Source organism: Scophthalmus maximus, chromosome 8, assembly GCF_022379125.1.
Source record: "Scophthalmus maximus strain ysfricsl-2021 chromosome 8, ASM2237912v1, whole genome shotgun sequence".
Classification (NCBI taxonomy): domain Eukaryota; kingdom Metazoa; phylum Chordata; class Actinopteri; order Pleuronectiformes; family Scophthalmidae; genus Scophthalmus; species Scophthalmus maximus.
In genome coordinates this window covers 25,538,542-25,563,514 of record NC_061522.1, presented here as the reverse complement: position 1 = coordinate 25,563,514, position 24,973 = coordinate 25,538,542, and the positions used below count along the sequence as shown (strand labels likewise).

At 43.4% G+C, this 24,973-nt stretch overlaps 1 protein-coding gene across 1 annotated transcript in view; it reads right to left on the bottom strand.

The window, feature by feature from the left end:
• The window catches only part of vegfc (vascular endothelial growth factor c), a 134,506-nt gene extending 116,662 nt beyond the window's left edge, over positions 1–17,844 (bottom strand). The window contains exon 1 of the mRNA XM_035637586.2: positions 17,498–17,844. Coding sequence (XP_035493479.1) covers positions 17,498–17,599 — 102 coding nt within the window. The 5' untranslated portion in view covers positions 17,600–17,844. The remainder of the gene's footprint in view (positions 1–17,497) is intronic.
• Positions 17,845–24,973: the final 7,129 nt, after the last annotated feature.

Below are 24,973 nucleotides of genomic sequence, written 5' to 3'. Positions count from 1 at the left end.
ATTTTCAAAATTAGGGTTAGGGTTAGGGTAAGGGCCACTGGATAGTAGGTTGGGTGTAATTGGGAGAAAAGGGGGATAAAATCTGATACAAATTCATGAAAAAGGAAATGTGGGAACATAGGACCTAATTTTGAAAAAAATCTTAGAAATGTGGGAACATAGGGCCTAATTTTGAAAAAAATTCTTAGAAATGTGGGAACATAGGGCTGTGGGAACATAGAGCTGTGGAAACATAGGCACGCTCCCCATTGTGATAAAGGCTGGTTGACAGAGTCAGTGCTCGAATTCACACCTTCAGTTCACTCCATAAATGCTAATATCTACCAGATATGAACATTTTGAGAGAACACCTTTAATTCTTGAGACTGAATTGACTATTTGGTTATTGATCCCGATTTCCGGGTGGTGCCCCATTGCTAATAACATCTTTGATAATCATTAATTATTGCTGATAACCAAATTACGCCAAACCGATGCACAACAGACCATAGTAACTAAATCAGGGCTCCAGATGGACCATTTGAAAATCTGTGCAGTCTGCCATTTTCCCACCAGCATTTTCCACCAGCATACAGCGGAGAAGAATATCAATGTCTGAGCCAATCAGAGGCAGAGAAGGACGGGCCATCATCTCTGAAGGGCTCTGATCCTGGTATTCTTATTCACTGAATCCTGGTGGGGAAAAGAAATCAGGCTATGATAGTTTGGGATGGGCACCGAATTCTGGTACTAAACAGGGTTAAATTATGAATGTTCTTCACCAAAATTGATGGAGACTACGTTCGTTGGGATTTGTTAGTAAAGGTGGTAACAAGGAACATTTTAAGTAAACTAAACTCTACTTCTGCTGGTCCCAGTCAAAGACTCTCAGACAGCTGCAGCTAGTGGGAGAATGACTGAGGAGAGGGTGAATCAGTGCCACCTCACTCTGACCTGGTTCATAGTTTCAGGCCTTCAACCCTTTACAACAGTAGACTCCAAGGGCTTTAGGTAACAGTTTGTCTGTATATATTGAGTTGTGCTAACATCATGTCACATCCATCCATCATCAACCGCTTTATCCATTAAGGGTCGCGGGGGGGCTGGAGCCAATCCCAGCTGACATTGGGCGAGAGGGGGGTTATAACCTGGACAGGTCGCAACTGTCTCGCAGGGCCAACATACAGAGACCAACTCTCACTTTCACACCTACGGTCTCCAATTAACCTAACCCCAATCTGCATGTTTTTGGACATTGGGAGGAAGCTGGAGTAACCGGAGAGAACCGAGGCATACACTGGAAGAACATGCAAACTCCACACAGAGAGGCCCTGGTTGGTTTTGACCGGGATTCAACACAGAACCTTCCTGCTGTAAGGTGACAGCGCTAACCACTACACCACTGTGCATTTTATATTAATTATTTGTTCAAATATAGTGCTGTTCAGTGTTTAACAATGTACTGAGTACAGTACAAGAAAAAAAACATTTGTCCATTCTGCTCCTCACTGCTTTGAGTCAGATACAGATATAATACAATTTAACACTGCCTCTAATATCGTCAAAGAAGAGCTACCATTTACAAAATGTAGGTCCCAAATCATCCTCATGAAAAAACACCTTTATTCCTGTTTGGTCATGTACAACATGTGTTAAGAAATTACCAATGTATATGGGAAAGAAAAGGTATAATAGAAGTATTATTGCAGTGTAAAAAATAAAATTGTTTGGCTGCACCTAAATGATGTGCTGGTGCGCCTAAATGAAAAAGTAAGGTGCACCAGTGCAACCAATGTAAAAAGTTAGTTGGAGCCCTGTAAATGCACTTTCACATGATTTTGTTTTGATTCTAGGTACATTAAGGGGTAGTGTGCTTGATGATCTGAGGGATCTGGCTGGGCTGTAGTCAGTGAGTCAGAAATGTATCTGGGAGCCACAACATTTAGGGCCATGTAATCAAAAAAAAAAAGAAAAAAGAAATGGATCAGTAATTGGCATCATCTGATAGAGGAGGAAAAATGATTCCACCAAATGTGCACCCTCTTTCCTCCTAGCATCTTACTCACGAAGACATGAGGAAAAGACAGATGTAAGAACCTTTGACAGTTTATTCATGACATCAAATTGAACATTTGAGTCAAACTACTCTGCCCAATACCAAACTTTTTTTGTAATTACTTTTAACTTAATAGGGCCTGAGTGCCGACCAGCTGGCGAAGGCCATCTTGTATTTGTAAGGATTATTATTATTCTCTGCAGGTCTTTCATTTTTCACGGCCTAAACGTTAATGAAAACTCCGCAAAATTTGCAGACTTGCCAGACTGGTCAACAAATGTGTGGAAAATTATCTTTAGCATGGGTGTGGCAAAATGTCCAAAGTGTCTATAGCTTCACAGTTGGTGTGTCATCTAAACACCTATGACATGAAAAGTTATCAAAATGCAGAGTTTTTGTCAGAGGCCCTTGCCGTGACGGCGTTGTGAATTTCGATGTTTCACCATTAAACAGGAAGTGGTCCACTCTGACCCAAACTTCCAAGGCATGATAACGGTCCTACCCTCAACACATCTACATGTCAATATTGACCGAACGTCATAGCTTCACCTGCTAGGAACACGAAGTGACATGTTTCATGCTTTTAAGTCCTCTTGTTGTAGGTGGACCTGATCCACCTCAAAATTGCTGAGAACACCTCAAACACTTTGATGATGTCATGTAGACCAATCTGTGACTTTTCATCACACGCCCTCCCCATGGCGTGGTGGCAAATATCGAGTTGCCGCCATGAAACCTCAAACGAGAGTCATAACTTGACCGTATGTGGTCATATCTTGAACAAATTTCTCAGGCATGATAACAGTCCTGCCCTCAACACATTTGCATATCAATGTTGAACCACAGTCATAGCGCCACCTACCTGCAACAGGAAGTTTAAAGTTTTCACTTTACTTTCTCTGCCTAGCAGGTTCACCAGATTCACCTCACATTTGCTCAGTTAAGTTGTGAGGTATTGATAATGTCATTTTTTTTTTTTTAGGTTTGACCATCTCTCAAACGCTGTTGCCATGGCAACGCATTGTTCCCAATTAAATATGAATTTGTGTTTGAGGGACTCAAATACGCATGCACGTATATCATGTGAGGATCTACAAAAAACCCTTTGTGAGCCATTAGCTCAGCCCACGTGGATGTCGGCCATTTTTAATTTTGTGTACAAAATTGCTGCATTTCTAGACATCATACTTTAACTAACTCCTCTTTCAGAATGAATCAAAATGGCTCAATATTCGGTCGCTGTCATCTGAAGACCTTTGTGATCAAAAGTTAGCAAAATATTTTATGTATAATAAAATATAATATATTATGTCAAATGTCATGGGCGTTGCCTCCTGGCAGTGTTGAATGTGGCTCAATGATAGGGGACGTTCCTCTGCCTTGCAGGTTCACCAGATCCACCTCAAACTTGCTCAGAAATGCTTCAACACTTAATGATGTGATGTGGACACGTCTGTGACATTTAGTCTAACACCCTCCCCCTCCACTCCACGTGGTCATATCTCGACCAAATTTCTCATCAATCAAACAGTCCCACCCTGGGATGTTGAGCCATGGTCATAGTGCTACCTACTGACAACAGGAAGTAAGACTTATGTGACAAACATCATCTGATTAACATGACATTGACATGGTGCACTCAAACACATTCTGTACGCGGACACCAGATGTGAACTAAGCAACACATCCTGACTTGCGTCACGTACGCGAGGGCCCGCTTGACACCGCTTGCAGTTTGAAAAACTGCGCACTCTGACGTGTCACATTCTAGTTTATATAATTATTTTACTTCATTTTTAGCTGATTTAAAAACATCCAGAAGGGATGATTAGGAACACAGCTTTGTAGAAAGTGTGTTGTTGGGAAGTGGTATAAATTTAGGGATACATCCAGACGTTAAAAATGTTCTGATCAAGCGGCAAACAAAGCTGAGAAATTAAGCCAATGCGGAAGTGCATTAGACTGCCGTTAACTAAATGCCTGTTTGATGCTGGCTCCAAAAAATGAGTCAATCCCCATAGACCCCCATGTTAAAATGCCCAACTTTACAGCAGAATTCAACATGTTTACAGCCTTGTACAAAAAAAAGGATTTGGTCTCAAATGGCTAATCCCCCCACAGACTCCCAGCTCAGCTGAAATCGCTAGCGGGAACAACACAACACAGACATGAGCTGGTAAAAGGAGTCCGCGTATGTTTGGAAAATATTGTCGACTACATTATATTTGCCATATGATCAATGCAAGGTTAACCTAACACTAATGCTAACTGGCAAGGTACATTAAGGTTTGTGTAACTCAAGTGTTAATATCACAAATTAAAATCGAGCAGTGTGTCCTATTTTGGGATGGAGTTTTTATTAAGCCTTTACGGTAACATAAAATGCAACAGAACACAAGAAGTTTGATTAATATTTTTGAATCAACACAATAGATTATTACGACGCAGCGACAGACTTATTGTGATCACCTGTAATGTTGACATATACAGTAACTTCTACATTTCAGGAGCAGTTGTGAAAAGTGTTGTAACATTTATTAACACAATGTATTGAAAGTATTAGTTTTGATAGTTGCTGTGTCTACAGTAAAAACTAAGCACGATTGGCACATGAAAAATAATATGATAGACCTGTAACTACACAACAGAGCGTTTAAGAGATAGATTTCATTTGCAAAAAAAATGCTCTTATGAGATGTCGAACTTTGCAGTAATTTAATTTTTTATTGTTTGCACAAAAATATAAGTCTGTTAATGTGGTTTATCTATTTGTCTGTGTAAATTGTTCCTCCAGGTGATCCAGACAGACTGGACCAGTGGAAGCACATCAGGAGGCAGAACTGGACTCTAACAAGACTAAACACTGATCCGGTACAGACCCATTTTCAAAGCTTAGAAAGAATCAAGCTTCTTTATTTAAAACCTTGTCTTACTATTTTTTATTTGTGTCTTGTCATTTTAGGGAAGGACATGCCTGCAGGACTCCACTGTGCTGTCCAGGTTCTGTCTCCAAAAGCAAAGAAGTCTTGGTTGTTATAATTACATGTAATGTTACACAGCTTTTAACATATGATCAAATCACACAAACCTGTTAATGCTTAATGTTTTAACTGTGAGTTATTTGTCAATTAATAGTCAGATTTGAATGTGAAATCTTACATATTAAGTCAGTATTAGAGACAAAAATAGTGAAAATATGAACATAATTAATTATAACATAATCCCTGGTTGTCATGATCTCCCCTCTCAGTGCAGCTCCCCCTCCTTCTCAATTCCTGCCTGCTCTCCTGCACCTCCCCCCTCCTGCCGGCCACTCCCTCCTCATCAGCTCAACTCCACTCACCTGTTCACCACAGCTGCAGCAGAGCACTCATCAGTCCGGTATATACACTTCTCTCCACCATGCACTCGTCGCCAGATTGTTCTATGTCATCCGTACTAGTCTCTCCAGCTTTTCCCGGACGGATTCCCCGGTATCGACCCCGCCTGTCCCCGACCTGTCTGCTCTGTCTCTGCCCCGGTGATCGACCCAGCCTTCGGCCCCGACGACGGATCCTGCTGGCTCCCCGACCTGTCTGCTCTGTCTCTGCCCCGGTGATCGACCCAGCCTTCCGCCCCCGACAATGGACTCTGCCTGCTTCCCCGCCTGTGGTACCGTCACCTGCCGGCTCCCACGGCGTGTCCACGGTGTTTGCCTTGAACTGTCCGTTAATAAAAGTCATTACCGACGGTCTGCCTGCCTAAGTGTGCTGCATTTGGGTCCCCTTCCGACCCGTTACAGTACAATCTGGCCAGACATGGACCCAGCACCATGAGGCGATCCTAGCCTCCACCGCAGCTGATGTTCGGCAAGCAGTGGCGAATCAAGAGCAAGGGTTCGCCACGTTAGCTGACCAGGTCCAGCAGCTCACCACCGCTCTCACACAGACCCTCGCTCTGCCCGCCTCCCCAGATCCACCTCCACCGGCACCTACGCAGCATGGTCCTGTCTCGGAGCCTCGGCGCTACACCGGTGACACGGAGGGCTGTAATCCATTCCTCACGAACTGTTCTATCCTCTTCTCGCTCCAGCCAAACACTTTCGCCTCCGAGGAAGCCAGGGTGGCATTCATCATAAATCATCTGACGGGTCGCGCTCGGCTGTGGGGGACGGCCGAGTGGGAACGTCGCACGCCAGCCTGCTCCTCCTTCCAGACCTTCGCCGCCGAGCTTCGCAAGGTCTTTGGGATGCCATCGTGGGGTCCCGACGCCTCTGGTGGCCTCCTCGGGCTCTGCCAGGGATCCAGCTCCGTGGTCGATTACGCCATCGACTTCCGCACCCAAGCTCGGCTGAGCGAGTGGAACCAGCCAGCCCAGGTCGACGCTTTCCTTCTGGGACTAGCTGATTACGCCAAGGACGAGTTGGTATCACACGACCTGCCCTCCTCGCTCGACGGCATCATCGAGCTGGTGTCCCGCATTGACAGACGCATCCAGGCCAGACGACGGGAGAGGCGGTCAGATCATCGTCCGACCAATCGTCCTTCAGCTCTTCCCCAGCCGCCATCGCCCCCTGCCGGCGAACCCACGAGGGAGTCTGAGCCCATGCAGATCGGCCGGGCCAGTCTCAGCCCCGAGGAGAGAGAGAGAGAGACGCCGCGCGGGGAACCTCTGCCTCTACTGTGGTCAAATAGGACACTTTCCAAGTGTCCAGCAAAAGCCCGGGCTCACCAGTGAGGGAGGAGGTCCTGGTGAGCCACACATCCAAACCCTCCTCCAATCTACATCCCCTTTGCCAGGCACGACTACTGCTGCCTCAGGGCTCTCAGGCTTAGCTACACTAATAGACTCTGGTTTGGACGTGAACATAATTAATGACGACTTGGCCCGACAGCTAGGGGTCGGTCGAGTTCTCCTACCCTGCCCGGCTCCAATCAAGGCCTTGGACGGCTGCCTCCTGAAGACCATCACCCACCAGACGGTGCCCCTCCGCATGCTCCTCTCCGGCAACCACCACGAGACAATACAGTTTCACATCCTGCAGTCTCCTCGCCATCCGCTCCTCCTGGGGTTCCCCTGGCTCCGTCGTCATAACCTTTACCTCGACTGGAACACTGGGGCTATCCTGGGTTGGAGCTCATCCTGTCATCTGGTCTGCCTGAAGCAAGCCGCCGCACCCGAGCCGACCACCAGGTCCAGTTCCGCACCTGGCGTGTTGGGAATCCCCGTGGAATACCTTGACTTCAGGGAGGTGTTCAGCAAGGCCAAGGCTACCTCTCTTCCGCCGCATAGACCCTACAACTGCGGCATCGACCTCCAACCCAGCTCCGTTCCACCAAGAGGCCGCCTGTATTCCCTGGCCGCCCCAGAGAGAGGCGATGGACACCTACATCAATAATTCTCTGGCGGCTGGCATCATCCGCCCCTCCTCGTCCCCGGCAGGAGCCGGTTTCTTTTTCGTCGACAAGAAGGACAAGACACTTTGCCCATGCATCGCCTATCGAGGACATAACAAAATTACAATTAAGAATCGTTACCCTCTGCCCCTCATCGCATCCGCCTTTGAGCTCCTAGAAGGCGGCACTATCTTCACCAAGCTTGACCTACGCGACGCTTATCATCTGGTCCGGATCCGTGAGGGGGACAAATGGAAGACGGCTTTCAACACCCCCTTCGGCCATGCCCTTCAGCCTCACCAATGCCCCGGCTATCTTCCAAGCCCTGGTGAACGATGTACTCAGAGACATGCTCAATAAATTTGTGTCTGTCTACCTCGATGACATTCTGATCTTCTCCCGATCCAAAGACCAACACGTCCACCAGGTCCAGGCGGTCCTGCAACGCCTGGTGGAGAATTCCCTCTTCCTGAAAGCAGTGCGAGTTCCACGTCCCATCTGTCTCCTTCCTGGGGTATGTCGTAGGGAGGGGGGCCGTGCAGATGGACTCAGCCAAGGTCTCCGCTTTCACTACCTGGCTCCCACCGGACACCCGTAAACAGCTTCAGTGCTTCCTGGGTTTTGCCCTTTCAGTGGATGTCGGCTGCCCATGATGCCTTCCAGGCCCTGAAGAAACGCTTCACTTCGGCCCCAATTCTTGTCTTGCCTGACCCGGAGCGGCAATTCGTGGTCGAGGTAGACGCCTCCGACATGGGAGTCGGGGCTGTCTTGTCACAGAGGGCCGCCACTGACCAGAAGCTTCACCCCTGCGCCTTCTTTTCCAGGCGGTTGACCCCGGCCGACAGAAACTACGACATTGGCAACAGGGAGCTTCTCGCGGTCAAGTTTGCCTAGGAGGAGTGGCGACACTGGCTTGAGGGAACAAAGCTGCCGTTTCTGGTGTTGACGGATCACAAAAACCTGGAATTCCGCCTGACCTCCGGTCCGAGGTTCTGCAGTGGGCCCATAGCTCCCAGCTCACCTGCCACCCTGGGATCCAGAGGACCAAGGAGGTCGTTCAGCGTCGCTTCTGGTGGTCCTCCCTGGGAGAGGACACCAGAGGGTTTGTCAACGCCTGCCCCACCTGTAACCAAAACAAACCCACGCTCCAAGCTCCAGCTGGTCTCCTGCATCCTCTGCCGGTTCCTCATCACCCCTGGTCCCACATCCCCGTGGATATCATCACCGGTCTGCCACCGTCCAGCGGCAACACCACCATACTGACGGTGGTAGACCGGTTCAGCAAGATGGCCCATTTCGTGCCTCTACCCAAGCTCCCATCGGCCAAAGAGAGCTGCTGCTGACCCACGTCGTCCGGCTCCATGGCATCCCGGTTGACGTGGTCTCTGACCGGGGCCCCTAGTTCGCCTCTATCATCTGGAAAGAGGGCTACCACCCCCAGTCCAACGGCCAGACGGAGAGAAAAAAAAAAAAACAAGAAATGGAGACAGCTCTTGCATGATATCACAGCACCCATCGTCCTGGTCCGAACAACTCTTGTGGGTAGAGTACGCGCACAACACCCTGACCAGCTCTGCCACAGGTCTCTCCCCCTTACAGTGCGCCTACGGCTTCCAGCCGCCTCTGTTCCCAGCGCTGGAGAAGGAGGTGTCCTGCCCGTCCGTCCAGGTTTTCATCTGCCGCTGCCGTAGGACCTGGATTCAAGCCCGAGCAGCCCTTCTCCGAGCCACTGGTCGCTACGCTTCCGCTGCCAACCATCCAGCGACAACATCAGCTCCGAGGACCTCTCCTCTGACGAGGAGGACACGCTCCCGGGAGCCAAAGAGGAGAGGATGGAGGTGGACGTCTCCGACGAGTACTAGCCCTCCTCCGGATCCCCTCCTCCCACCCGACTCTGCGTGGGGACGTCAGGAGACATCCCTTGAGGGTGGGGTTCTGTCATGATCTCCCCTCTCAGTGCACCTCCCCGTCCTTCTCAATTCCTGCCTGCTCTCCTGCACCTCCCCCCCTCCTGCCGGCCACTCCCTCTTCATCAGCTCAACTCCACTCACCTTTTCACCGCAGCTGCAGCAGAGCACTCATCAGTCCGGTATATATACTTCTCTCCACCATGCACCCATCGCCAGATTGTTCTATGTCATCCGTACTAGTCTCTCCAGCATTTCCCGGACGGATTCCCCGGTATCGACCCCGCCTGTCGACGGATCGACGACGACGGATCCTACCTGCTCCCCGACCTGTCTGCTCTGTCTCTGCCCCGGTGATCGACCCAGCCTTCCGCCCCCGACAACGGACTCTACCTGCTACCCCGCCTGTGGTACCGTCACTTGCCGGCTCCCACGGCGTGTCCGCCCCGGGCACTCCGTGCTCTCCCACGAAGCAAGTTTGTTCCACGTCTTTGCCTTGAACTGTCCATTAACAAAAGTCATTACTGATTGTCTGCCTGCATTGGTGTGCTGCATTAGGGTCCCCTTCCGACCCGTTACACTGGTTATTTGATAACAGGGTGAGGTGTTACAGTATGGGAAATTGCCTTGGCGTGACGAACTTGGGAAGCTCCAATGGCACCACATCTGTCAGCGACAGACAGGTAGAACTTTGCTTGGGGCATGCCGCCTCATACTACCACAGTTGACCTACCCCTCTTGAATCATTGTAGACCAGTTACTTTCCGTGTCTATGCAAGAAGGGAAGTGTTGGTGAAACACCTCACTCTGTTATCAAAGAACCGGGGATTACTTTAAGTAACCCATAGTTATTTTTCAAATTTTGTTCGGTGTTTCACAATGGCAGATATAGACCACACCTGAATTGCATACTTCTCCCGAAGCCCATTCAACAAAGAGCAGGGTAGAGATGGTCACTCTGACCCTGGCACGTTTCACTCTAGCACTGGCATTGTCTTAGTTACCCTGGATAACACCGCCCCTAGCGGGACCCCTGACACGAGAGCCGCCTGATACATCCAGGGGCAGAGAGCCGTCACGCACGCAAGCGTCACTTTCAATTTGCGACTGAGATGAAGGCGGTGGCACAGATGCAATGTTGCGACCCACCGCTAAAAAACTCATCATAAGCAGTTCCAGATGCACAACTGATACGACTGATGCCATCAAATCGAGCAGGCACAGGCACAAACGGAATGACACGACTCCTCTCCTCAGAAAGAAGGAGAGACACTGTATGAGAGACACCAATCTCCCTTCCGATAGCGTGACACGATAAGACACTCTGTCGTTGTGAAAACTTGATATGTGCACTTTTAATGACAGTGAGGGGAATTCTTCTTGTTTGGTGTAACCTCCCTAACGACAGTAATAACTAAGACTACAAGCCAGTGTCAATAAGACATTTACTGTATGCCAAGAACACTAACTATCCCGTGTTAATTCTGTTGAGTTAACGTTTATTTGATTTAATTTATTAGAATTAAAATACAGTGGTGCAAACGACCACAACTGATGAAAAAAAAAATGGATAATTTCAGTAACAAATAAATAATAAAAATGTTGTTGCATAGTTACAGTGTTACTTACCATAACGTTGGCTGGGGCAACTGGTACCCCGGCTCACATACACGCAGTCATTACCAGCCCGGTGCAGCATCAGGTTCACGGCGCTAGCCGCCTTGTATCGAGGAGTATTACTTAGCCTAGCTTTTTATCTTAGCTATTTAGCCTCAGCTAACTAAGTAGCTTTGAGGTAGCTGGGCGTGTTTCAACGACCGGTCTGCATTCGGCCCACCCACACTCCACCTCTTTGTCCATTTTTGATTAGCCAGGCAAAGGAGGAGTCCGACCCTGCCAAGATGTCGACGGCTGGTATGTTTGTACTATAAAGAGCCACAGCAGTGTGGCCACTACATGTAGCTGTTAACAATAGTTAACAACACAGAGTATCAAAACATTGATCATGAATGTTTTTGGAGTCTGTTTCTTGTAATATAAAGTCTGCTCATTTTGTTTTAGTAACCTTTTCCTTTAATCCCAAAATAAGGTAATTAATTATGTTTTGAGTTGTTAATTTTTCATTTGTTTTTAGGTAAGCATAATCAGTTATAATTATCAGAGGACACAAGTTCAACATATAGTACATTTACACCATTCAAATGTGTTTTGGGTGATCAGATTGCAATCAGATTGAGCTTGACCACATGACAGTACAGGTGTAAATGGACAGATTGTGATCAGATTGGCCAAACCACCTCCAGAGGTGGACAGGGACACATTGAACACGAGTGTAAATGCAGTAAGAGTTCTTCAAGACATTTGTGGATGGAGTGAGGACAAGACCAATTAAAAGGACACACATATAATGCAACTTCACAGAAGGGTACCATCTTCTTCTGTTCTTTTTTGTTGTTGATTATTCTCGGACCCAACGTGAGCTGGACAAAGAAATCAGATCTTAGTGTGGACACTGGAGACACATATGAATACCATGTGCAATTGGAGTTTAAGGGATCTGTTAGTTACATAGAACAGGATGAACACTGAAGCTAATTTCACTGGCAATTATCAAGAAAGACTGTTTGTCATAACTCTGTAAGCTTTGAATACTAATCTATCAAGACTTAAATGGTTTGAATTAATGTTTCCTAGGGCAAGACACTTAACCCTAACTTGCCTCTGACGGCTCTTCCGACAATGAATGAGTATGAATGTGACAGAAAAATGTGTGGTAAATAGCAGCGCTGTATGAATGTGTGTGAATGGGTGAATGTGACTTTCCTGTAAAGCGCTTTGAGTGGTCTATATGACTAGAAAAGCGCTATATAAATAAATATTTACCATTTACCATAAATCCTCCTTCATGAGTTTATAACTGCTTGAGAGAGGTGTTGATTTAAGTATACACTCTACTGGTCAGGTCGTGGTTGGTGCTGCTGTTGAATTGTATTGTGTTATATGTTTTTATTACTTTGTCCATACAATCAACTTCATGAATGCTGCAGGATGTTGAATTACACTGTATTAGTATTAGCTCGGTAAATGGGTTACTTGCACAACCATTTCCGGATTCTACCGGAGTACTGCTCAACTGTTTCCGGTTGAGTTCAACGATTGGCACTTCGTTAGGTGATTTAAGTGTCTGCTGCAGACCTTCCTGTGAGAGATGACAGAGAAATGATATGGACAAATGTTTACCAGCCATCGTCTTCTCAGGTCGGGATAGGTCGGAAACCCATGAAAACTAAGTACGCCATTAAATTTCGATGATGCTGAAAAAAGTGGGACAGAGCAGTGCTCTGAGTACGTTTTCGTCTGTTTTGAAAATGTCCTATTTCGTGACAAAACTCTGACTGAAGTTCTGAGTAAACACAGTAACGGTAAACAGACCGGAGACAGACGAGCAGCATTATTTTGAAACGGAAGTCGACACTATATTTCACAACAAAATAAGTAAAACAATTATCTATAAGTGTCACTAAAATTATATCAGGATTTTTCCATAATGCCAGGAGAAGACAATGAAACGTGTCTATTGTTTTCAATTGATATTTGAGGGATAGCCATGGATAAAAAAAATAAATAGATACCCAAGTGTTTTGTGTTTTCAGTTGAACAAACTGCTAAAATGCAAGTTTTTAGCAAAACGATGGTCTCTCAGCTGTGACAATCTGACTTTGTTATGCATTCTATCCACCTTCACCCTCTTTATCTCCATTCACTCCCATTCACAGTGCCCCCCACCTCCCTCTCAAACCCAAGCAGCATGAGACAAAGCATGTCAACTGGTGAGGTCTACAGGTCAGTGTTTTTGGGGGGTCTTACACCAACTGGGTAACTTTCTAATGTCTTACACTCTGAATGAGCCCTCACATACTCCGAGTTCACGCGAGTCATTGAGAGTATAGACCCAAATGGTTGTCTATAAATAGACATTATTAATTACATAGTAATTCATTATTTCATTTCTTAAAGCTACAGTGTGTAATATTTAAAATCACTTATTCACAGAAATTGAATATATTGTCCATAACTATGTGTTCACATATGTATAATCCCCTGCAACAAACAACCAATGTTTTTTCGTCAACTTTGAATGAGTTAAATATAGTTACATTAGGTGGCCATGATTTCCATGTAAGTTGTCATGTTTTCTACGTCATGTTGAATACAGTTGCACAAAACGGTTTAGAAAACTGGCCCTCACTACACTGGTGTTGATCTTTTCCTGCTTGGCGTCCAGTGTAGTCGGAAAGCAGGGGATGAGTTTCACTTTCTCCAGGGCTGAAGCGCTGTCTCACCAACCCCCTTACTTTCCGCGTAACAGTGTGACTTCTCTTTTTACTTGAGGCGCTGTATTATATTAAGACAGACCGCAACCGGCATCACACATTCACTACTGCAGCCAACTCCGCTTCTCTCCCCCTGTTGCTCGTTGTTTTGTTGTGCATGTGTAATGGTGGTCCAACCAGTCGAGTGCTGTGCAGTGTGTAGACCTCACTCACGGACACGTTAAGAGCTTTGCTAGCCCCTAATGCTTGCCCGCACAAGTTTTAGCTCCCTTGGTAGTGCGCCAGTCTCCCATACTGGAGGTCGAGGGTTTGAAGCCACCCTGTGACACGTGATTAAGTGAATCACTGTTTTCTCCACCCATGCTGTTAAGATGCACTTTTTCAAAGCTGTATGTTTTGTTCTTATTTCAATTGAAGTGAGAAGAGGACATGAAATGTTATTGAATTGCAGGGCTTATTTCTTTATTCGATTTGACAGTCAGGTGTGATCATTAGGCTAGATGTCGATACAAATAGCCTACTTGAATATGGCACTGAATCATAACGCAAGTTAGATACTATGACATTATGGTTCCGGACCTTTGCTTAAGGGAAGTCCAACTGGACCCCCTTGAATTTTAACTGAATTGAATTGAATCTGTGGGTGCTGAATGCCAACTGGTGAGGGTCCATTCTTTCTATGATGTTGTCCTTGATGCACTGGAGAGCCAGCATCTGAAAGCACTTCATCAGAATGCTACAATGCGGTAGTCATTTAGACGGGGGACTGCAGACTTATTACATACAGGGACTATGGTGGCAGGCGGGAAAGCTGCTATGAAGGTGATATGTTAAAAATGTCCGCAAATTTCCCTGTTTTGGGACAAAGAAAGGAATATCTTTAAATAATAGCTAGCTGACTAAGCCATGTTTTTCTACACAGACAGGGATTTTATCAGGCTCAGCAGTTTTACTCATATTTAGTCTCTGCAGGATTTTTCTGATATCTACACGCAGACTGAAAGAGAGGTGTTTAAGAGAAGAAGGGGAGAGAGCAGTGAATGAACACACGGTGATGGTGTAGCAGTCTGTCTTTTTAACGAGGGAATAGTCGTGGTGGGAAAAGGCTTGGTCCCTGTGGTGCTTTTTCAAGCGCTGATACAGGTTTGTGGTGTTGACTCTAGATGTGTTACATGCTATACTGTAAATTCTTGTCAGAACTCAAACATGGCCAGGCCAGAATTCATACTGATATTTCTAAAGTCAAGTTACTGTGATTTATTAAAGGTCTATAGACTCACAGACACCCAATGTAACACTGATTAAATTAGCAACATTTGATAAGACTCTGTAAAAGACTGTAATTTTCAATGCAGAAAGTTTTCCCTAACAGTGCCACTTGATAATTATTAGAAATCATCCTATAGGGATTATGATTTACTCTTAGGCCTGGGCAATATGGGAAAAAATCTTATCTCGATAACTTTTTTCATATTGATATATATATATATATATTTGACATATAAGTCAAATCAATATTTCTGTCAAGCTTAAAGTTTGTGAGATGTAAAGATATAATATTTGAAGTTAATTTTGGTTTAAGTATTATTTATTTTCTGTGAGAAGTTGAACATGATAAATGTACTGTAGAACATTATACAACTACTGCTGTATAATGTAGTTGTATAAACACAACTGATGCAACTGCTACAAATGCTTTCAACACACCACATGCATATGCTACTACTCTGCTTCTTGTTGGACTTTAAATATTCCTTGGACGCTTCTTTTAAACAATATCCTCATCTTTTGAGCCTCGGGCTGTGTCCGTTGGGACATCTGCTTCGGTAACGCTGTTGATCGAGTTGACATTTCCTGTTGTCATTTTCTCTTTTATCTCGCTCTCACTCCTGACGGACTGATGCGCACGCTGCAGAAGCCCAAACATAAACAGAGCTGCTGCCAGCTGCTTATGCTACACTCTGCTGTGTGCATCAACCTAACTTGACATGGCTGTAACTCTATTCCAGCCACATGATTGGTTCAGCATGCCGCTATTCTCATTATCATTGGCTGTACGTGTTGTCTGTCAAAACATGGATGGATTTAGTTCTATCGAAGTTTTATCAACCGTGTCTTCAATTTCTAGCGAGGAAAAGTTATTTTGCAATGATTATTGTTATCGTTTTATCACGCTTACAGGGAAAATATATGCACCTACCACCATGCTCACTGTAAGGTTGATCTCAGCAATGTTATGAGCAGTGCTTTAAGTATACGAGACAAAAGAGCTTAGAATTTAAAATAAGATTATTTTCTTCATGTTCCCACAGTCCTTAAGAGGGCTGCTGGGATGGTTTTCCTTCCCGCAGGTTCTTCCATTTATAAAGAGGCCATTTTAAGCTCTTTTAGAGTGACAGTTCAGTTTTTGTTCACCCTTCTCATCAAGGCCTATGTAACTCACATTCCTCATTACTTTGTATGGATTCCCAACTCTAGGAGGTAGTTCCAAACTTCTATTTTACAACCATTAGGGCCACTGTGTTATGGGAATTTTCAAAACTTTAGAAACGGTTTTATACCCTTATGGGTGGAGCTTTGAGAGTATCTGCAAGGAGAAATAGGATAAACTGCCCAAATCTAAGAGTGCAAAACTTGTACAGATTCACCTGAGAAAGAAGCTCGTCGTCCCAATTAAGAGTCTACAATGATGAAATGGCTGCATGATACCATTAACACCCCCGACCCCCCTCACTACAGCCTTATGTCTGTGCTACACGCACACACACACACACACACACACACACTTGACCTATGTGACATTTCATTGGGTCTTTTTTGTGTTTAATCCTCCCCCTTGGAAAATGTTCTCACAGTTTCCATTCTTCTTTCATCCAGTTTCTCTGGTAATTCAGTTAAATTTAAATCTACTGTGGCACACTAACGAAAACTATGTTTCAATGGTGTATCAAGACAAATCCTACTATCATTACAGCACTTGACAGATGGATATTAATCATTAAACAAAAGACAGTCAACTGTTACTTTCTTTGAGTAAAACAATTAACACCTAGTTGAAAAAACAAAATACTGTAATCATGTTTGACCTCTTTGGTGCAGAGGCTCAGCCAAAAAATTCTTGGCTTAAACCTTTAATCATATCCTCTGCACAAGAAAGGATGATCACAATAACTTGGTAAATTACTTTAAAAGTCATGCAGCTGCTCATTCTGAGCGCTGATTGTTTATAACGCACAGTTTGTTATCACTTTTTCAAAGCGACATGCACACACACACACGATAATCAACATTGCATAGATACAGTTTTAATATAAATTATTAGTGGAGCTGATTAAAGGGGGGGGGGGGGGGGGGTATTTATTTGTTTATACATTCTGTCCATGAAAAAACAATGGATAAATGTTACTCTATATTTCCAAAGGATATTCAACCATAAGTCGAGTTCCAAAAACAACTCAGTTGTATATTTTCATTAGACCAACAAGCCTCGTAAATATTTTTCAGTGTGAACCCTCAGTCCACTATACATTGTTAAAAATCTAACATGCACTCACCCTGATGATACTATCCTCAGGGTTACTTTTACACTACCCCATATGATCAGTCAATGTGTGTGAAAGCATTCAGTGCCCCCTTAATAAATTAGTGCTGAATTTGATTATTTTAGCTTTAAGTTTTAAACTAATACTGAAGCTTTTTAAATGCTCTTTAATCAAACCACTGTATGGACCCCCTAACTCTTGTGGCATGTGGTGAACACACACACACACACACACAAACACACACACACACACACACACACAGGCTCCCTTCACCCAAGATCTCGTCATTTTGTCTCCAACTCACCGGCTCGTCCTGCTGCTCTTGTATGTGGTCATCCTGATAGTCGCTGGCGAGGTTGACGTAGAGCAGATATGCCAGTAAAAGAGATATTCCAAGTAGGTGCATGGTTATAAAGTCCCTAAGTGCTTATGATCCGAGAAGCATAGAAATGGATTTTTTTTTTTAAAAAACCTCAGCGGGCTCTGCGCTCCCCTCTCCTTCTGCCGATGATAGCACTGTATAATTTACTCTCTCTCTCTCTCTCTCTCTCTCTCTCTCTCTCTCTGCGTATGTGTGTGTGTGTGCGCGTATCTCTGTCTCTCTGTCAAGTCCAGTATTCCAGTATGAACCCTGCTGTGAAACTAATCCCGGTCATATGGAAACAGATAAATCCGGCTAGAGTCTGGAGAGAGTCAATTTACCCCAAAATGACAGGACAACGGACGATATAATTTCAAAATAAAAGCCAACAAGTGGTCAGTGAAGAGACTACTATTAAAGGTGCATAGACTGATCGACATTTCCTACTGACACCTATCGGCAATTGATTTCACCAGGCATCAGCAGCATTATCCATTTACTCACTCAGTCATTCACTCACTCACTCACTCTAAAAAAAGATGTGTTTTGTTTAGTAAAAAGACTGTATTACTTCGCATAAGATAATGTTTTACAACTACATAGTATGTTTTGCGATAGCCCAAATGTTGTTTTGAAATTCAATGTAGTTTTATTGTGAAAAGCCTAAAGGAAGTTATGGGGTTTTTCTCTTGCAGCTTCACACTGATCCCCGCAACTTGACATGAGAGTGGGGAATGAAGTTGAGAAAAGGTCGTAAACCCCACCTCTAACGTGGTCGGTCAGTTCTGGAGATAAAAATAATGATCTCTCAGACCTTAACTAATTACACAGCCATCGTGCTAAGTAGAGCAGTAATGCTGCCATTGCTTCCAAACTGACATACTCAAACGTTGACAAAATCATTTTTTTTATCAGTAGCCCTACTGGGGCATTATATTTAATTCATCACTTCATTATTCTAGACAAATTATATTACGTTTTTATATCTTCCAAGCTTTCTAATTTATTTGGTTGTTTAACTTCAAGGATTTGAAGTAAGTTACAAAGGGTTTTCATACAGAAGTATAAGAATCGAGACTCTTTCCACTTTCCTTCCGCTCCTTCTACAGTGATTGACCAGGTAAGCTACCGAGCACTCTAATTAACAAAACACTAATATTAATTAAATATTTAACTGATCTGTTGGTACTTATAATTATGTAACCATGGCTCGGTGTAATGTGAGTTACATTTGGCTATGCCTCACTACTTTTACAGTTGGATACAAAAGCTCAGCAGCCCTAGTGCTGTCAAATTATAGGAAATGTGGTCTTTGCTCACCGCTTTGTTGGGCCTGTTGCTTCAGGTTACATTACATACAGTGGTTATCTCTTTGGTTGCACTTGAAAGTTTAGTGGCAAACAGGATCAAAGTTGAAATAATTTGAAGTTTGAGCAATTTCAGGTGGTGCATGATGCCATGGGTATGCCATATAGCTAAACTGTTCTACGTGTGCATGTGGGATCTGTTTGGTTTCTTTGTAATATTGTGAGGTCTTGACCTCACAATATCTAAAGTGTCTTGAGATAATGTAAATTGTGATTTGGCGCTATACAAATACAATTTAAATGAATTGCTTTCTAATTTTTTTCTGAATTCAGAGTCTCAAGGCACTTAAAATAGTGAGGGTGAAACCTCACAATATTATAGAGAAAACCCAACAGTTCCCACAATGAGCAGCACTTGTTGACTGTGGAGGAGAAAAAACTCCCTTTGAACAGGAAGAAATCTCTAGCAGAACCAGGTTCAGTTTTTGGCAGCCACCTTTGGCGACCAGTTGGGGGTGAGAGGAGAGAAATGGGGGAGAAAAGAGAGGTGGGCAGGGGAAGGGGGAGAGGAGAGACAGAGAGTTGTATAGTAGTTGCTTTAATCTCTACCAGACTGATACTTATAATTACAGATATAATACTGACACTTATTTTCCTAGAAGTAACAAATACATGAACTCGTTTTTCAGCATCTTTTTGAGATAGGAAGTTTCTCAGGTTGTTGATATTGTGCAGGTGAAAAAAGGTTGTCCTAGAGACGTGTTTTATGCGAGTCAAACGTGGGTGGCGCCAGGAATCTTTCACTGCTGTTGCTTTGCAGTTGCTGTATGAAAGCATGGTGTTGATAGTTAATTTTCAAAATAACACCAAAACATGTCCTGGTCAAAAATAACTCCAAGGTTCCTCACAGTAGAGCTGGAGGCCAAGGTATGCTCAGATAATGTTTCTCAGAGGTGTTTAGGGCAGAGTACAATGACCTCGGTTTTGTCTGAATTTAGAAATAAAAGATTATAAGTCATCCAGGCCTTTATGTCTTTAAGACAATCTTGAAGTTTACCTGATAGTTTCAACTGGCTTTATAGATAAATACAGCTTGGTATCATCTGCATAACAAAGGAAATGTATGTGGTGCTTTCTTATAATATTGCCTAAAGGAAGCATATATAAAGTGAAAAGTATCGGTCCAGCACAGAAACTTGTGGAACTCCATGACTAACTTTTGTCTGAATGGAAGATTTGTTGTTAGCATCTACAAACTGAAATCTATCTGATAAGTAAGACTTAAACCATTCTAGTGCTGTTCCTTTAATCTCAATAATGTGTTCTATTCTCTTTAATAGAATGTTGTGAAAATTGGTGTCAGCACTAAGATCTAATAGGACGAGAATAGAAACATGTCCACTGTCTGAGGTCATGAGAAGGTCATTGGTTCAGTAGTGCTGTTTCTGTTCTATGATGTTTTTTTAAACCCTGACTGAAAATGTTCAAGCAAACTATTCCCGTGCAAATAGTCATATAATTGGCTAGCAACACATTTTTCGACAATTTTAGAAATGAAGGGGAGGTTTGATATGGGTCTATAGTTAGCTAAGTTATCTGGGTCTAGAATCAGCAGAGGGGAACCCTTATGGACTTCTAGGACTTCAGAGAAGGCCCAACATACAGTATAAGCGTGTGTCACATCCAGTTCCCGCTCGTAGTTAATGTTTTGTTTGTTTTCCTGGTTTCCTGTTTTATTTTGAAACCCCTTTCCTTGTGTTGCTTCACTTCCTGTCCTGTGTCTAGTTTCTGGTGTCTTGGTTTTCCTGTGTCTCCTGCCCCTGTGATTGTCTGCACCTGTTCCTAATGTGTCTCACCTGTGTTCTATTTGCCCTGCCCTCCTTGTGTGTATTTAGTCTCTGTGCTTCCTTTTGTCTGTGTTGGAACGTGTGTTGTTTTCCTGGTCGTCTTCCCTGGTGTGTTCCTGTTGATTTTTCCCCAGTCTGTTCGTGAAATGCTGTTCTTGTGATTTTTCCAGTACTGGCTCCAGTATTTTGGTTACCTGTTTTTGCTACATGTCGTGGAAACCCTTGTTTGGTAGTTAAGTCTGTCTTCTTTCGTTATTAAATATTCATCGACACCTTTGCATTTGGGTCCTGCTTCTTGCTTAACCGTGACAGTACGATCCAACCAACACATTGGACCCAGCAGGTGCTTTATTGGATTTAGACATTCATGATTGGGTTTATACACTGTCGTGTATTTATGGGGAATCCAAAATAGACAATGGTAAGGAGTATAAAGAGGCTGCTCTAGGGTTCTTTACCCGGCTTGCTAAAGGACTTTATTAACACCCCGGATCGACACATCACTCGTCGGTGGTCCGGCCGTTCCTCTTCCTCGCCAGTCGGTGGGCTGATTGACACGTTCCTCGTCGGCCGGACCACCGACGCCTCCTCCTCCTCGCCAGTCGGTGGGCCATTTGACACCCAGAGCTGCTACGCTGCTATCAGCTTTTTAAGTAGAGGTTTAAAAACTGCCATCTTCAGGCCTAAATGTATCTTTATTAATATGTTAATAAGGTTAAGTTGATCTAATATGGAACTGTTAATTCATTAAAGGTAATACATCCTTAAACAGCCTTGATGGAATAGGTTCTAAAAGACAGGTTGGTGGTTTGGATGAAGTGACCAGTGAGGTCAGCTCAGCCAGATCTATAGGGGTAAAACTGTTTTAATGTAAATTAGGCAATACTGTTGGTTCTGTGCCTACTGTATTGGACAGTGTATCTGTGCTATAAGTGGGAAGAAGCTGCTTTTAAAATTATGATTATTCATTTCTTCATAACATTACAACTAAACCTGTTAGTGGTGCTATGAGAACAGCCACCACTAGAACCTATGTGAAAAATAAACAGGTATACTGGAATTAGATTGTTGTAGTAAGGCCATTTCATTCATCACATTTTACTTTGTTGCATAAATATTGATAATCACAACCCTCAGGTTTAATTATGAATTACTTCATTTATATAAAAAAATAGTCATTGTTTGAATTGAAGCCAGAATGGGAGGCAGAGGCTTCATGGAGGCAGACACCCTCTCCACATTTAAGGTAAGACTTAAAACCTTCCTATTTGATCAAGTTTATAGTAAGAGCTGGCTCAGGTATTTACTGAATCTATCTCTTAGTTGTTATTTATAATAATAATAATAATTATTATTATTTTTACTTTCATCATCAAGTTTTTTCTTACAACTCATCATGGACAGATAGCTTCAACAGTGCACTGACATCTCATTTTTAAAATATTGTTGAATTCCTGTGTGTGTGTGTGTGTGTGTGTGTGTGTGTGTGTGTGTGTGTGTGTGTGTGTGTGTGTACACCCATTCAAACTGTGGGAATTTTTACTCTGCCGGAAGTTAGCAACAATGGGGAGGATGGTAAAAGGGTGGGGTTTTGTGTGTGTGACTAAGCCTGCTATAAATCATGTTGCATTTTGAATGTCTAAACGGAAATCAAATCAAAAGGATGTAAATCCGCCATCTCTCTCACCCTTTGCACAAGTGAATTGACCAATATCCTTAACACTTAAGTGAGCAGCATTCCGCAGGAGCACTGACTCATTACCCCCTTCTCTCTCACTCACTTCCTCTGTGGTGGACATGTTTCACCCACTAGCATAGAGACACAATAATAAAGCACTGGTGAGGAGGGCAGTTGGCAGGTAAGAGGAGGCATGACATTTGTTCAGTTGTTTTACAACATTTGTAAAATACAGAAGCAGTCAGTGTAACATATATAATTTAACAGCGATATTACAATATACAGGATGTAGAGCTATGGTGGTGATTTCCTTTATATTATCTTCACCCAAAATAAGAAACTTAAAAACATCCTCTTGTTTCTCACACACACACACACACACACACACACACACACTGCCTATAGGAAAAGCATGTTAGTGGAGATAAGCCTCCTTTGTTAGCTGGTTTACTCGTAGACACTATTAATTATACAGGGCTCAGGGAAACAGGTCAATGATCTATCTCATGAGAATATTCCTATTTGACCATGGCATTATAGCTCTTAAGTCCTCTTTCAATTATAGGGTTAGTTCAGTGATTTTGAAGTGGGGTTGTATGAGTTACTTATGCATAGTTAATATGTTAACTATGGAAATGCTGATCAGCGATGTCATTTTACGAAGTTTGGAGGAGAAGTGGAAGCAGCGAGAGTTCCGCTGTTGAACAGGGGACCATCGCAAAACTTCTTTTTGGCCACATTTTTAAACGTTACCGGAAAAAAAACCCTGTTCAATTGTACGCCAAAGGATGTTTTTTTTTCACTACTCCGGTTTGCCACCAGACAGCCATTTAAGTTAGCACTTTTTTTTTTCAAGCGTACCATGTATTACAGCACAAACTTGCCACGGTGGAACAGCTGATTTGCAGGGTGATACTCTGATTCTCAAGAGGGCACATTTTTTTTAAATGTGGCAAAAAAAAGCAACAGTGGGACTCTGACTTTCACGACTTCCACTTCTCCTCCAAACTTTGTAAAATGACATCGCTGATCACCATCTCCATAAGGTAACATATTAACTATGCATAAGTAACTCATACAACCCCACGTCAAAATCACTGAGCTATCCCTTTAAGAGAATTGAGTGTTCCCACCTTAACAATAATACATAATAAAGGAGGAAAACACAGAGGCCAATGACAGAGGCAGAAAGAGTAAATGAAAGGAAATAGCCTCTTAGAAAAGACTGTTAGTAGCAGTCAACAAACCACCGACATGCACCCTCTGCCCCACCAGGTAATTTGGATTATTATTATAATTTTTTAAATTTCATAATATCAGATTTTTTGTTTTGTTGCAGTGCTTTATTTCAGGATGAATTACAGAGCTTTTAATTTGAAAAGTTCTGAAGTTCTGACAGAAGATTGTGTTGCTTGCTTAACAGACTTCTGACATAGCTCAATCATTTTATTCAAAAAAAAAAAGCAAACAATTGGTGCAATGGATAAGACACACTCAATGGATAAGACACACTGGATTTACGTTGATGAAACGAGGTAGGATGAAAACAAAATTATTCTTCACTCTGCACACGTCTAGCACAATAAAAAAATTACTGTATTTTGTTGGGCTATGACTATGTAAGAGGGGTCACTCATGGCAAGGAATAATTCAGAATTAGGCAATGTCAAATATAATGACTTGTAATTTCTTGAATTAGCCTTTGATTGTGTTCTGGCCCAAATCTAATGGAATAGAAAAAAAAAAATGACCCGTGGCCAACCATAATTGCAGACCCCTATACGGAGGCTTTTGGTGACAAAGAGACCAAGACCGAGATTCTGAATACACCTGCTGGTGTTTGAGACTGAAGAGAAGGCTGATTACAACTGATTCTGCTCTCATAGAATATGATGTTTAAATTAATTATATTTTTTAATAAGTTTCTACACATACTGATCTACATACACTGTTTTACACTGCACACACTCCACTTGCTGACCTGGCAGCTGAACTGTGTCTTCACTTCATTCAACAGCATGAAGGTCATGGGTTGTAGTTTCATCATTCATTAGCCAATATTCACTTCACAAAATATCTGACTTTCAACATACAGTAGTTCACAATACTGTAGTTCACAAATGTTTTTTTCAAAAAGAGCAATTAATGCAAGAAATTAGGAATATTTAAAGACCCCCTCCAGTCACATTTTAAAGTATATTAAAATTATCTTCTATGCCTAATATTTAGTTTAACATTGTTTGTTAACCTCTGAAATGGGGCTGGAAACCATCCACTCTCTCTCCCTCATTGAGGAATTCTGAGACTATTAATATTCATGATATGCAGATAACACAGGTGCCGCACCCGCTCACCAAAGCTGCTCACAGTAGGTTGACCGGTGGATAATGTGCACAACAAGACGGCTAGCGGCAACATCGGCTAGATTCAGTCATAAAACTTTCAGGAACTGCTAATGCTAACGGGAACTGTCTGCTGACACACCTGCCGTTGTTTCATGGATGCGCTGCCACTACGTGCACTGGTAGTTTCTGGTTTCTTTTTCTACATTTGCATATTCGACAGTGATTGGTTTTCTGTATTTGTG